This window comes from Macaca fascicularis, chromosome 4 (assembly GCF_037993035.2).
Source record: "Macaca fascicularis isolate 582-1 chromosome 4, T2T-MFA8v1.1".
NCBI classification, from domain to species: Eukaryota; Metazoa; Chordata; class Mammalia; order Primates; family Cercopithecidae; genus Macaca; species Macaca fascicularis.
Genome location: NC_088378.1, coordinates 155,187,250 through 155,202,970, shown reverse-complemented (window position 1 = coordinate 155,202,970; position 15,721 = coordinate 155,187,250). Strand labels below are relative to the sequence as shown.

The 15,721-nt window shown below is 44.3% G+C and overlaps 1 protein-coding gene across 3 annotated transcripts in view; it reads right to left on the bottom strand.

Moving 5' to 3' along the window:
* The window catches only part of NUP153 (nucleoporin 153), a 93,216-nt gene extending 77,934 nt beyond the window's left edge, over positions 1–15,282 (bottom strand). For all 3 annotated transcript variants that reach the window (XR_012434219.1, XM_005553949.4, XM_015449872.3), the window contains exon 1: positions 14,637–15,282. Coding sequence is in view for 2 of the 3 variants with exons in the window: in XM_005553949.4 (XP_005554006.3) it covers positions 14,637–14,747 (111 nt within the window). In the remaining variant the exon portion in view is untranslated. The remainder of the gene's footprint in view (positions 1–14,636) is intronic.
* Between the last annotated feature and the right edge of the window lie 439 nt (positions 15,283–15,721).

The following is a 15,721-nucleotide window of genomic DNA, read 5'->3' as shown; positions in this document are numbered from 1 at the left end:
CGTAAACCCGGGAGGCGGAGCTTGCAGTGAGCTGAGATCCGGCCACTGCACTCCAGCCCGGGCGACAGAGCGAGACTCCATCTCAAAAAAAAAAAAAAAAAAAAAAAAAACTATAATACAGTTAAAGACAGACTTAAGGCTGGGCGTGGTGGCTCATGCCTATAATCTCACACTTTGAGAGGCTGAGGCATGGGGATCACTTGCAGTCAGGAGTTCGAGACCAGCCTGACCAACATGGTGAAACCCCATCTCTACTAAAAATACAAAAAGTTAGCTGGGCGTGGTGTCGGGTACCTGTAATCCTAGTTACTAGAGAGGCTGAGGCAGGAGAATTGCTTGAACCTGGGAGGTAGAGGTTGCAGTGAGCCAGGATCCGGCCATTGTACTCCAGCCTGGGCAACAGAGCGAGACTCCAGCTCAGAAAAAACAAAAAAAGACTTAAAAACAAAGACATACCTGATATAGGTGACAGGCTAGCTAATGCACTACAGTAAGAATTTTTTTTTTTCCAGAGACCTGTGTCACACCAGATAAGAGTGCAACGGCACGTGATCATGGCCCACTGCAGCCTCAAACTCCTGGGCTCAAGTAATCTAGTCTGAGCCTTCCAAGTAGCTAGGACTACAGGCCAACTACCACATCCAGCTATAGCAATTATAGAATTTAACGCAGATTTAAAAAATTTTTGTTGACTTCCAGTACAGTGTTTAGCTACTAAAAGTATCAGACATTCCTGTGATCCCTATTCATCTAAGGCAAGTATAGAACAACTTTAAATTGGCGTCACACTCACTCATAGATCCCTTATGTGGCAGCATCAGGTATCTTCAAAAATAATTAGAAGACAAAAACTGTTCAAAGTGGATATAATAAAGCTCATTCACTGAAATACATGAACTTTGCTTATAGACATATTTTCTATACTAAAATTTAACCAACTTATCTAGTCTCAGCCCCGAAGAGCTTAATACGGGAACAGCGAGACAGAGACATTACTAGTGGCACAGAGAATGACAGCATGAAGAGTAAAAAGGAATGCAGATTATATTAGCTGGAAGTGTGGCACAGGCCTGCAGTCTTAGCTACTTGGCAGGCTGAGACAGGAGAATCACTTGAGCCTAGGAATTCAAGGTTGCAGTAAGCTATGATTGTACCACTGCACTCCAGCCTGGGTGACAGAGACCCTGTCTCTAAAAACAAAGACAAAAAGAAAGGAGGGAGGAAAGGAAGGAAAATAATAAAACTGACCTGGAACCAGAATGAAAGAACCAACATCCTTGCATTTCAATACCCAAATATACCCTTGAAGGTTAAACGACCCTAAGTCATTAAGAAAAAGTTAAATTAAGCTTAATATAATTGAGTAGTCCTCAAAGTGTGATCCCTTTTTAGCAGTATTATCAGCATCATCCCAGGTCCTTCTCCAGTCCTACTAAAGGATAAACTCCAGAGGTAGGTCGCACCTGTTTTATCAAGCCCTCTGAAGTGATTCTAATATTGGAAATCAGATACATTTCAGGAAATTAAGATACATTTTAGAGAAGCCCCTCCAAAACAGATGAATAAAATTGTACATTCTTGAAAGGCTTAATCTTCAGTTATCTAGAAAAAATATACATGTGGAGCACTAGTCGGATAATATTTAAGATTATAATGAAAATATTCTAAAGTGAATCAGTTAAACAAATCTTACAGACCATTTTAGACTGTGCTAAATAAATACACACAGTTCATAAAACTGTTTTCCCAGTGTTTCCCAAACTTTAGCGATGATTTTCACCTGTACTGTTTTCCTCTGAATCCACTCACATGGATTTAAAGTTTTTCTTTAAATCTACTCACTTTTCTTAAAATTTAGCTTTTTCCTACACACACACACACACACACACACACACACACACACACACACACACTTACAAAATCACAGATTTGACGCTGTGCTAGTATCCACTTGCCCTTTTCTCAGCCCATTCTTGATAGGCTGTTTCTATGGACTGCACTACCAACTGGTTTCTGGTAAGACTGCCCCATGAGAGATATTAGGCAACACTAGATATTAGAGAATGGGAGTAAAAGGAGGTCTTTATTCTGTGCTCCTCCCCGCTTAAATCTTGTTCCATCTCCAAAACTACCACTCCAGCACCCCTCCACTCCAGTCACAGCATTTCTTCCCTTTATTCCTCCAGTCCTAGAGAAGGTAGTAGCGTTCTGCTGTTGGTCTCTGGGTATCCTGCTATCCTGTATTTATTCCATTAACCACCAGCATATCTCTAAGTAGACCCTTCTTAAAGATATTTCCTTTGAGGCCAGGCACAGTGGCTCATGCCTGTAATCCCAGCACTTTGGGAGGCCGAGGTGGGCAGATCACTTGAGGTCAGGAGCTGAGACCAGCCTGGCCAACATGGTGAAACCCCAGTTCTACTAAAAACACAAAAATTAGCCGGGTGTGGTGGCACACTCCTGTAATCCCAGCCACTAGGAAGGCTGAGGCAGAAAAATCGCTTGAACCCGGGAGGCAGAGGTTGCAGTGAGCTGAGATCGTGCCACTGCACTCCAGCCCGTAATCCCAGCACTCCCAAATTGCGCGATCACCACGCCCGGCCTAATACTTCTCCAGTAGAAGTCTGCATGGCCTCTTTACTTTTTCAGGTCTTTGCTTATATAATGGGATACTCATCTCATTTTGCTTCCCAGCCTTAATTTTTTTTTTTTTTTTGAGACGGAGTCTGGCTCTCTCGCCCAAGCTGGAGTGCAGTGGCGCGATCTCGGCTCACTGCAAGCTCCGCCTCCTGGGTTCACGCCATTCTCCTGCCTCAGCCTCCCGAGTAGCTGGGACTACAGGCGCCCGCCACCGCGCCCGGCACATTTTTTGTATTTTTAGTAGAGACGGGGTTTTACCATGGTCTCGATCTCCTGACCTTGTGATCCGCCCGCCTCGGCCTCCCAAAGTGCTGGGATTACAGGCGTGAGCCACCGCGCCCGGCCCCAGCCTTATTTTTTATTAAAAATTTTCTTCTGTATTTTTTCAAAATTGAGTATCCCATTCCACCAACTTTATTGATAGCACTGAATCACCATATTACATGTTTACGTGTTACATATTATGTTTACTTGTTTGCTTGTCTCCCTAACTTAGAATATAAGCTCCACGAGGGCAGGAACTTGTTCACTGCTGTATCCTGTGTATTTAATGCTTGACATGTGGTATGTGATCAATAAGTATTGACTGAATGAGAAGAGCAATGTTTGCCTTTACTTCCATGAGTTAGTATAGATTCTAAAATATTCACCAGGATAAAGACCCTTTTCTGGTCCATTTATGTACTGTTTTACAGAGATGAAGGTTGTGAAAAAGAAATAAAGGATAGGAGCTGCGCGTGGTGGCTCACACCTATAATCCCAGCATTTTGGGAGGCTGATGTGGGCGGATCACCTGAGGTCAAGAGTTCAAGACCAGCCTGGCCAACATGGTGAAACCCTGTCTCTACAAAAATACAAAATTTAGCTAGGCGTGATGGTGATGCCTGTAATCCCAGCTACTTGGGAGGCTGAGGGGGAAGAATCGCTTGAACCTGGGAGGCGGAGGTTGCAGTAAGCCAAGATCATGCTATTGCACTCCAGCCTGGGCAACAGAGCGAGACTCCATCTCACCAAAAAGAAAAGAAAAAAAGAGAAAGAAAGGATGGGGCTGGGGCCACGGTGGCTCACTCCTGTAATCCCAGCACTTTGGGAGGCTGAAGCGGGAGAATCACGAGGTCAGAAGTTCAAGACCAGCCTAGCCAACATAGTGAAACCCCGTCTCTACTAAAAATACAAAAAAAAATTAACTGGGCATGGTGGCAGGCACCTGTAGACCCAGCTACTTAGAAGGCTGAGGCAGGAGAATCGCTTGAACCTGGGAGGCAGAGGTTGCAGTGAGCCAAGTTCACGCCACTGCACTCCAGCCTGAGCAACAAAGCGAGACTCTATCTCAAGGAAAAAAAAAAAAAAAAGAAAGAGAGAGAAGTTTTATGGACTGAACAAACAAAAAGGTGCTAAGACCCAAATACAGGCATGTCCTCGGAACATGCAATTCAAGCCTCTGGTAACCTTATCAATAAATGTAAAATCTAATGAAACTTAATATAGCTTTAAATCTTGCAAAATTCCCTTTAAATTGTGTGCATACTCATGTGTGACAATCTGTGTAATCTCCAGTTTTGTAGTTTATATATCTAGTCACTTATAAAAGGACTAAACCAGTGGGTTTCAAAGTGTAGTTCTCAGATCAGCAGCATTGGTGTAGCCTATGAGCTGGTTAGAAAGGCAAATTTATTTTAATAAGCTCTTGCAGTTGATTCTTCTGCAAATTCATGTTTGAGAACCACTGTACTAAAACCATCAAAAACTCAGTGACTTGTTATTCTAATTAAGGCCTTGGTAAATATAACCACGATTGTAAGCTTAACTACAACAGAATCTTACCTAAAAGACCACCCTATTTTAATGATTATCTGATTGTCTACCAAACACATTGTTTATAAAAGATTTATAAACATCTTTTAAATATCAACTCTGAAAAATCAATGAGAGGTTAACATAAAAGCTTACCTTCGAGTTGATTTTATTTCCACTGTTAAAGATTTACACAGAATCTGTGTTTATGACACACAGCCAACTACCAGACATTAGAAATTTTTTAAAAACTACTAGGGAAAAGAAATCTTATGCACAGTATAGGAAAGGAGACTATCAAGAGTTAAGGGGGGCCGGGCGTGGTGGCTCACCCCTGTAATCCCAGCACTTTGGGAGGCCAAGGTGGGTGTATCATGAGGTCAGGAGATCGAGACCATCCTGGCTAACATGGTGAAACCCCATCTCTTACTAAAAATATAAAAAATTATCCGGGCATGGTGGTGGGCGCCTGTAGTCCCAGCTGCTCGCGAGGCTGAGGCAGGAGAATGGCGTGAACCCAGGAGGTGGAGCTTGCAGAGAGCTGAGATTGTGCCACTGCACTCCAGCCTGGGCAACAGAGACTCCGTCTCAAAAAAAAACCAAAACAAAAAAATAAATATTAAGATTTAAAAACAAAATAGTAAAACCAAAAAAATCCAAGGGAGAAACTGAAGTACGCTGAGTAAAGGTCCATAGTAAGTCAAGTCTCACTTTACCACTTCAATGTCCTGTCTTCTTTCAGAGGCTCCAGGAGTAAGCCTAACTGCTAGATGTAAGTTTTCCTGCAGAAAACTTTCTCTGACCTTCCATATCTTGGGACAGTCACTCCCTTATCTGTACCAATGGTGCCCTGCAATTCCTACATGAGAGCAGTTTGTCAAAGAGGATGGTGATTACAGTCTGTCCATGGACTCCACTATAGCATCAGTTCTGTGGGAGCAGGCACCAGGTCGACACAGTGAATAGAATCACTGGTGCATGGGTTTAATTTCTCTACAGCTGCACTGCTTAACCAACACCTTATTACCATATGTGACTATTCTGGGGCAAGCTACTTCGGAGGCTCAGGTGTGAGAATCACTTAAGCCTAGGAGTTCAAATCCAGCCTGGGCCTGAAGGTCTGTTTTTTTTCTTTCTTTTTTTTTTTTTTTTTTTTGAGATGGAGTCTTGCTCTGTCACCCAGGCTGGAGAGAAAAGATGTGATCTTGGCTCCCTCTAACCTCTGCCTCTCGGGTTCATGCAATTCTCTTGCCTCAGTCTCCTGAGTAGCTGGGATTACAGGCACCTGCCACCACGCTTGGCTAATTTTTGTATTTTTAGTAGAGACAGAGTGTCACCATGTTGGCCAGACTGGTCTCGAACTCCTTACCTCAGGCGATCCGCCCGCCTCAGCCTCCCAAAGTGCTGGGATTACAGGCATGAGCCACTGCACTCGGTCAAAAGTACATTTTCTGAGGTAAGTTTCTTAAAAGAACACTAACAATTCTAGAATTCAAAGGTAAGAAATACATTTACTTGGTATAACAGTTTTATACGTGGCAATTATCTTTTTTGTTGCCACATTAATATCCTTTCCCCTAAAACACAACTTGTGAAGCTATCTAAAAAACAAAGAGAAACTGAAGCATCCTCTGGAAGTATAAATACCACAAAGTCAATTAAAGAAAGAGAAACATAACAGTAGCTAAGGAAGCAAAATTAATGAAGGACTTACAAAAATCAACAAAAAATGGCATTAAAATCTTAAAAAAAGGCCAGGCGTGGTGGCTTACGCCTGTAATCCCAGCACTTCGGGAGGCTGAGGTGGGTGGATCACGAGGTCAGGAGATCAAGACCATCCTGGCTAACATAGTGAAACCCCGTCTCTACTATAAATACAAAAAAAAAAAATTAGCCAGGTGCGGTGGCAGGTGCCTGTAGTCCCAGCTACTTGGGAGGCTGAGGCAGGAGAATGGTGTGAACCCGGAAGGCGGAGGTTGCAGTGAGCCGAGATCGTGCCACTGCACTTCAGCCTGGGCCACAAAGTGAGACTCTGTCTCAAAATAAAAAATAAGTAAATAAATAAATAAATCTTAAAAAACAGCCAGGTGCGGTAGCTTACATCTGTAATCCCAGCACTTTAGGAGGCCACGGCGGGCAGATCACTTGAAGTCAGGAGCTTGAGACCAGCCTGACCAACATGGTGAAATACCATTTCTACTAAAACTACAAAAATTAGCTGGGTGGGTGGTGTGCGCCTGTAATCCCAGCTACTCAGGAGGCTGAGGCAGGAGAATCGCTTGAACCTGGGAGACGGAGGTTACATTGAGCCAAGATCGTGGCCCTGCACTCCAGCCTGGGCTACAGAGCAAGACTGTCTCAAAATAAAATAAAATAAAATAAAATAAAATCTTTAAAAATACTCTCTGTGGCCCTAAAGCAAAGTCTACACTTCATAAATAATAAACTTAAGTTCAAGGATTAAAGGAGTGAATTTTAGAATGTGAACTGGCTAAATCCACTGGGTATTCTCTCTCCAAGAAAGAATGGTTCTTCATTTGGCAAAACATGTCAAAAATGCCACTGAGATTTAGACTAATTAAAAATCCAATCTGGGGATTAGAATTCAACACTACATACACATCAAGAACATTCAATGTATAAGGAACTATGACTACATTAGCTTTTCAATTGTATTTAACCTGAGTTGAAGGATTAATGAGCTGGGCACAGTGGCTCATGCCTGTAATCCCAGCACTTTGGGAGGCTGAGGCGGACAGACCACCTGAGGTCAGGAGTTCAAGACAAGCCTGGCCAACATGGCCAAACCCTGTCTCCACTAAAAAATACAAAAATTAGCCAGGCGTGGTGGCGGGCACCTGTAATCCCAGCTACTTGAGAGACTGAGGGAGGGAGAATTGCTTGAACCCAGGAGGCAGAGGTTGCAGTGAGCCAAGATCACATCACTGCACTTCAGCCTGGCCGTCTGAGTGAGACTCTATCTCAAAAAAAAAAAAAAAAAAAAAAGAAAGAAAGAAAGAAAGAAAGAAAGAGGATTAACGAAAGGCAGCTGGGGTGGGGGAAGGCTACTCTACAACACTAACTCAGAACTCATTTGTAATTAAGGACATTCTTATAAACCTTTTCACATGAATAACCAGAGGTATCTTTTCAATATGGCCAACTCCTTGTCATTCCTATATATCCTTCCTTCTTCATATACAAAGCTCTTTTCTTCCTATTAGTTTTCTTGACTTCAGGTCTGTTCAACTCCCTTTTCTTCACATTATCCATAGCAGTATTTAGATTATAAAATCTCCTTTCTCAAATAATTTCACTGGATCTTTAACTATAAATATCAAATACAGTCCATCATCAGTTTTAAGGTTCTGGAATATTATTCTCCCAGGGAGTAGGTTTTTAATTCTTTAGCTAGAAAAATATTTTAAATGGCTAGAGGACTAGGACTGATTGGATAGGGTAAACTTTGCTGCTGAATGGCATAGGCTTATAAAATACAACCAATAATGTCTTAGATTTGGATGTTAAATTCAGATTATTGAAACTTGATTCAGGTCCAGGCACAGTGGCTCACGCCTGTAATCTCAGCGCTTTGGAGGCCGAGACGGGGGGACTGCTTCAATCCAGGAGTTGGAGACCAGCCTGGGGAACATGGCGAAACCCTGTCTCTACCGAAAAAATACAAAAATTAGCTGGGAGCCTGAGGCAGGAGAATCACTTGAACCCCGGCGGCAGAGGGTGCAGTGAGCCAAGATCGCGCCATTGCACTCCAGCTTGGGGAACAGAGTGAGACTGTCTTAAAAAAAAAAGAAAAAAAAAAAGAAAAGCTCACAGTAGTTAAACTCACTAAAAGTTACCTACAAGATACCATCACACTTTTTCTCATGTAACATGTTTGAAAATTGGGAGTAAGAGTTTATTTCTTAAATCACACTATGAAAAAGATAAGCAAACTCAAGCAAACTGAAATATCTATAGTTAGAAAAGGCATCCTATCATCCCGTTTCTGACAGCAAATTGTGACAGCAAGACTTGAAACCAGGCTTCCCAACACAGAAGAATCTTTTAAAAATATATCGCAAGATAAGCTAAATAGCTACAAATAATTTTTTCTTTTTTTTTAAATACAAGATAGCAGGGCCGGGCACGGTGGCTCATGCCTGTAATCCCAGCACCTTGGGAGGCCGCAGTGGGTGGATCACGAGGTCAGGAGATCCAGACCATCCTGACTAACATGGTGAAACCCCATCTCTATTAAAAATACAAAATATTAGCTGGGCGTGGTGGTGGGCGCCTGTAGTCCCAGCTACTTGGGAAGCTGAGGCAGGAGAATGGCGTGAACCCAGGAGGCAGAGCTTACAGTGAGTGGAGATCGTGCCACTGCACTCCAGCATGGGAGATGGAGAGAGACTGTCTAAAAAACAAAAAAGAGAAAATACAAGCTAGCCCAGCACTGTGGCTCATGCCCGTAATCCCAACACTTTGGGAGGCGGAGGTTGCAATGAGCCAAGATTGCACCACTGCACTTCAGCCTGGGTGACAGGACGAGACTCCGTCTCAAAAAAAGAAAAAAATACAAGACAATTACAATCTTTGCAATAATACTCTGTGCCTAAGGAAAATGATTTTGGCCAGGCGAGGTGGCTCATGCCTGTAATTCCAGCACTTTGGGAAGCCGAGGAGGGCAGATCACTTGAGGTCAGAAGTTTGAGACCACCATACCAACATGGTGAAACCCCATGTCTACTAAAACTACAAAAACAGCCAGCCGTGGTGGCACACGTCTGTAATCCCAGCTACTCAGGAGGCTGAAGCAGGAGAATCCCTTGAGCCTGGGAGGCGGAGACTGCAGTGAGCCAAGATCACACCACGGCACTCCAGCCTGGGTGACAGAGCTAGATTCTGTCTCAAAAAGAAAAAGAAAAGAAAACAGTTTTAATTAGTGACATCAGACCACAGTTTTTATTTTATTTCAAACTAAGATACCTGCCTTGTCAGGGATTTCCCAGAAAATGGATACAGCAAGTGGGCTTTTTTGTCACTTATTAGAAAAATTAAGTAATTAATATAATACCACATGAAACCTCTCATCACAAGCAAAAGACCTACTTTGTATTAAACTATTTAATATATGCAACTATTGAATTTAGTCACCTAAAGGAAAAAAACCTCTGATAAGAAGCAGGAAAATTCAGAGACAATGTGAAGACCCTAAATCAGGAGGCTAATTTCAATAAATAAAACTCTAGTCTCCCAAAAAAAAAAAAAAAAAAAAAAAAGACCCTAAATCAAACAGTTCTATTTAATTTCAAATCTCAATTGCATATATATAGTAAGGACTCAATTTTAAACAACTCCTTACTTATATACATATGCCAGGTCCTGTTCTAAAAGCTCCACTTGTCCCATTTAACCTCCACAACAATTTTCACTTTACAGATGAATAAATTAACTCGTCCAAGTCCAGGTAGAACAGGGATCCAAACTCAGGTTGACTCCACCACACTACAATTTTTTCCTATCAACTATCCAATCCTATCAATGTTTCCACTTCTATTCCCACTGATTAAGCATCTAGGATAAAGCAAATAAGGACAAAATAAAAGTCAAGAACTTGGTGGCTTCTGGAATGATTTAAATATTCAACCTCTAAATATCCCTCCTTTTCAAATCTGAGGACACTCCAGCTATCAGACACCAGGCAGGACATACTTATTTGGGATGAAGTATCACAAAGAAGCTACCAAAACAAATAAAAACTATATTATCATATAAACCATGGTATAGCAAACCATGATCTGTGGGCTGGGCCAAATTCAGACCTTGGCCTTTTTCATACAAGCTAAGAATGGTTTTTACATTTGCTAAAGGATTGTTAAAAACAAAACAAAGGACAGTTTACCACAGCAGAGCCTAAAATTTACTATCTGTGTCCCTTTCAGAAAAAGTTTACTGAACCCTGATCTAAGCTACTGATAAAGAGGTTTCCTTCCCCTTTTTAAAAATAGCCAAGCAGTGGCTCATGCCTGTAATCCCAGCACTGTGTGAGGCCAAGGCAGGTGGATCACTTGAGGTCAGGAGTTCAAGACCAGGCTGACCAACATGGAGAAATTCCATCTCTACTAAAAATACAAAATTAGCCGGGCGTGGTGGTGCATGCCTGTAATTCCAGCTACTCAGGAGGCTGAAGCAGGAGAGTTGCTTGAACCCAGGAGGCGGAGGTTACAGTGAGTCAAGATTGCGCCACTGCACTCCAGCCTGGGCAACAGAGCAAGACTCCGTCTGGGGGGTGGGGGGGGAGGTGCTAAATGCAGGAACTGACTTGTAAGACAAACCATATCAAGTAGGATTAAAGGCGGAGTCCCTTAGCTCTAAACCAGAAGATAAATGTCTGAAGCACACTCCCCATACACCCCCATCCCCTCCCCTGGTCAAAAAGGGCAAAAATAAGTGGTTTCCTCTCACCAGGAGGTGGCAGTAAGTTCTGCCAGAGGCAAGGTTCTGGTTTGCCCATGGGCTCAAGTTTTTTGTAGTGGCTACTAAGAAAAGCAAGCAGCTTAACCTCTCCAAAGAGCTGACTTTCTGTGCCTGAGGATCTGAACAAAAAGGAAATGGGAAAGGAAGACAGGAACTAACCACATTCTTTTCAGTGACCTATTCACTCCCAACTAGAAAAATGACACTATTTCTGGCCAGGCAAGGTAGCTCACGCCTGTAATCCCAGCACTTTGGGAGGCCAAGAGACCAGCCTGACCAACATGGAGAAACCCCCATCTGTACAAAACATATAAAATTAGCCGTGTGTGGTGGCGCATGCCTGTAATGCCAGCTACTCGGGAGGCTGAATAGCTTAAACCCGGGAGGCAGAGGTTGCACTGAGCCGAGATTGCGCCATTGCACTCCAGCCCGGGCAACAAATGCAAAACTCCATCTCGAAAAAAGAGAAAAGAAAAGAAAAATGACACCATTTCCTAAATGCATCTGGGCAAAAAGGTAAAGGGGTAAGGGAGAAGGCAAGTGAGAATGATCAGCTTGCATTATTCAGGGATGTTCTTCATATTTGCTTCTACAATTCATAAGAGTTATTACCCTTATTACCCTGCAGTTATCTGAGCAAGACAATGAATTTGTCTGCACGACTTCATGCAAGATGACATTTTAAAGATCAGAAGTTGGGCCCAGCACAGTGGCTCATGCCTGTAATACCAGCACTTCTGGGAAGCTAAGGTGGGCAGATCACCTGAGGTCAGGAGTTTGAGACCAGCTTCACCAACATGGCGAAAACTGGTCTCTAAAAATACAAAAATTAGCCAGGTGTGGTGGCGCATGCCTGTAATCCCAACTACTTGGGAGGCTGAGGCAGGAGAATGGCGTGAACTCATGAGGCGGAGGTTGCAGTGAGCCAAGATTGCACCACTGCACTCCAGCCTGGGCCACACAACGAGACTCCATCTCAAAAAAAAAAAAAAAATCAGAGCTTAAGAGGGAAAGTGGTAAACTTATAGCATTTCCCAGGAGAGCTAAATCCAGAAGTCAAAACAGGAAATTACAAGTCAAATGAACACATGCAGAAGTCACAGGTACTGGGTGACCGTACTAGCAAGTTGCCCTGACAGGCACTGGCAAACATCCATCAAGTAAGAGCACCAGACCTCTCACTGTTTCTTACTTCAGCTTTCCGCTATACTACCAAAAGCTTAATTTTTGCTCAGAAACCCTTGGACACTTAATCAAATAACATGAGTATAAAACATGCCATGTCATGAAGCTTGCTTCATGATGACTCAGCAGCTGCTGCAAAACATCCAGTTCACAGTCTAGGATAGTAGACAGCAAGTGAGTAGACCCTATGTTCACCAAAGTCTCAATAAGGACTAAAGAAAGCCCTTATTTTTAAGATTAAAAAAAAAAAAAAATAGAGTATTCTTTTGAATGTACCTGAATACTTTTCTTGGGTAGTGGTAGTTTCTGCCAATATTAAAGAGCACCTACAGTGTTGATCAAGAAACCCCTAAATACCTTTAATTCCCAATTCAAAAGCTAAAATATGTTTTCTTTTTTAATTAAATAGCCAGAGCAAGAAGCAAAAGTATTTTAGATAAGGGGCAATGATAAACTATCAAGATTTAAAACAAAACTACACAGCCTGAAGCCATATCAACTCTAAGACACCTTGGATCATAGGTATTATGCTGTTAAGGCATCGTCTCCCCAAAATTAGATTTTTATTTTATCTAAGTACATTTCAAAATAAGCTGTGATAACTTCAGACATTTGGAAAATATTAATTCCCTTCTAACCTCTATCCAGACCATCCAATGACCTATATTTAAAACACGTCATTTTTCTATACATGTCATACAAGAAAATCTAAGCACTCAAAGGCATTCATAGGAGAAAAGAAAGCATGCATGTCTAACTTCCATTCTATAGAAGGATTAGGTTAAATGGCCAGGCTTGTGACCTGAATTCTAATCTTAAATCTGCTTGCAAATACCCCTGTTCTTCACAAATTTGAAAACTAAGTACTTTACATATATATCTCGGGGAAAATTGGTAGAAGTAATAACAATGCCAAACCTAACCATCAGTAGAGAACGACTTAAAATACCTGAGCCACGATTTTCACTACTCAAACATTTCCCTCAAAATAAAAAACATTTAAGAAAACTTAAAAAAAAAAGTCCTCAAATCTTTACCTTCCCCCCCGCCCCGCCCCAGACGGAGTCTGGCTCTGTCGCCCAGGCTGGAGTGCAGTGGCGCGATCTCGGCTCACTGCAAGCTCCGCCTCCAGGGTTCACGCTACTCTCCTGCCTCAGCCTCCCGAGTAGCTGGGACTACAGGCACCCGCCACCACGCCCGGCTAATTTTTTTATATTTTTAGTACAGACGGGGTTTCACCGTGTTAGCCAGGATAGTCTCCATCTCCTGACCTCGTGATCCCCCCGCCTTGGCCTCCTTAAGTGCTGGGATTGCAGGCGTGAGCCAAGGCGCCCGACCCATACTTTTACAAATCTGTTGATAATGACACAATTTAACAACATCAACCATGTGAAAGTGTGTAATATTTATTAGCATCCAGAATAAAGTAATCTAGGAAGTCTACCTTTAACAGTAGGCAACAAGTTATCAGATCCTTTTGCTACACTTTTGTTTTTCAACAAATTTAAAACACACACTTCCCACCTCAGTATCATTGATAAATTTTTAAGTGGCTTTATTAAAATAAGTTAACATTTTCCTATTCAATCCTTCTAACAACCAATTATTTTAAAAATGGAATTTTCTCAGAATCAACTACCTCATTTACAATTACGATAATCTTTTTTTATAATTTTAAACATCCACGAATTCATACACTGGCTAAACTATAAGATCACCAACATTCCTGGAGCGTCAAAAGTAACTAAACTTCTAGAATACGCCTCATAATATTAAAATATTTTGTGTATGAGATCAGAGCTGGAGTCCTGGTCAACTGTGGAGAATGGCCAATTCCAGCCTCCAAAATAAAAGCGGGGGTGGGGGGGGGAGTCGCGCAGCAGAGAAAAGACGTAAGGGTGGAGAGGGACTTTCAAAATGCCCCAGTGCCACGGTTAACTATAACCCGGTTAAGAAAACCTAAGCCAATGCTCTCAAGACGAGGAGGAACACCGGCAGGGGAAACCGAGAATTAATTCATAGGCTGAGACTAAGTTATTCCACTTTCCATGTAACAGCGCCCCCCACAACTCCCCGTCTGCCCCAGAGTTAAGATTCCTCGGGGCAGCCCACTCCCCACACACACACTAAAGGAGGGACACCAGAAAACAACAAGGGCAATCAACCACAACTTTTCCTTTCTCCCTCGAGAGGACGTGAGTAATACCCTCAAACTCCAAATCCCCGCCAAAAAAGAAAGAAACGCGCGCATCCTGGGCCTACAATTTCTTTTCCCGCCCAGAGCCTGCCTGGGAAAACCCCTGACCCAGAGGGTTGGGGGAAAGGCGGCCCAAACCACACGTGTGCGCCGCAAGGCTGGGCCTGTCTCAGCCCACTTCCCGTCGCCACCCCCAACGGCCTGAGCTCCCCCGAAGCCTCACTCGGGCCTTTCCTCAGGCCCTCCTGTCTGCTCCACGTGGGGCGCCGGGGCCTCGAACCGCCCGTCCCCTCCAGCCGAGTTTCCCCACCCGCCAGGCCACCGCGGCGTCGGGGTCCCATACCTGATGCTGTTGTCGCCCCTGCTGGTAAGGCTTAATTGGCCCCTGGTGGCAACGCCGCGTCCGGATCTTGCCGCCACCGCCCCCTCCGACTCCTCCGGCTCCCGAGGCCATGGCGGAGCCTCCGCCGCTTCCCGCTCCGGGGCGGGTAAGGGGGCGGGAGAGGCAGAGGCGGAGGCCTTAGAGCGCCCCCCCCGCCGCCCGGCCCCGGCCCAAAAGTCCGCCCGAGCTGTCCACACAGTGGGCACAAGCACCCCAGGAACCGCGAGGTTGCGAGCAGGAGCGGAGAGAGGGTGAGTGCTGGCAGCGGGGAAGGGGGTGGCGGCCGCAGAGGCCGAGGAGGCTCCGGTCCCGCCGCCTCTGCGGACCCCCGCCTCTGTGTATGTCACGGTCTCTATGGAGATCTCCCGCAGAGGACAGCACGAACAGCTCCCGGCGGTGCTGAGGCCTAACTCGACCGCCGACTGGTGGGGATTCTTCCGTCGCCCTAGCCTTAGCTGCCGCAGTTGAAGCCGCTGGCGCCGCCCGCCTACCCCTCCCCTGTGCGCACAGCGCCCGCCCCGCCGTCGTCGTCGTCCCTGCAGCCTCCGCCGCCGTTGCGCCTATTACCGCGGCTAAGGCGGCTGCCGCGGTCGCGAGCCAGAATGTCGTCACTCACAGGCGCCCGACGCATTTGCATCATCATGCTACGACGAGCTGGTAGGCAAAGAGGAAGGACTGATGGAGTCCACTCTCTCGGCCGCGCGGCACGCTGGGAAACGTAGTTCAACAACGGAACGCGGATTCTCGGAAAGGGAGAGGGACGGGGAAGGAGATCCCCGGAGCGCCGCAGAGGCACAAAGCCAAGGGGTACTTTTGCCGTTCTTGGTTGTAAATTAGACTCTGAAAAGGCACTTAACATAAAAACAGTAACTTCTTCCCACTCTCCTTCTCCCTGTCGGTTGGTTAAGTGGGCAGGAAGTAAGCAGATAGTAAAATCAAAGAGCTAATGATTTAAGAAGGAGGAAAAAAATCTGTGGTTGAAAAACAATGTCCATGGTCCTTAGAATTAGAAAATATATACGACTTCATTAATGTTTATTTAAACA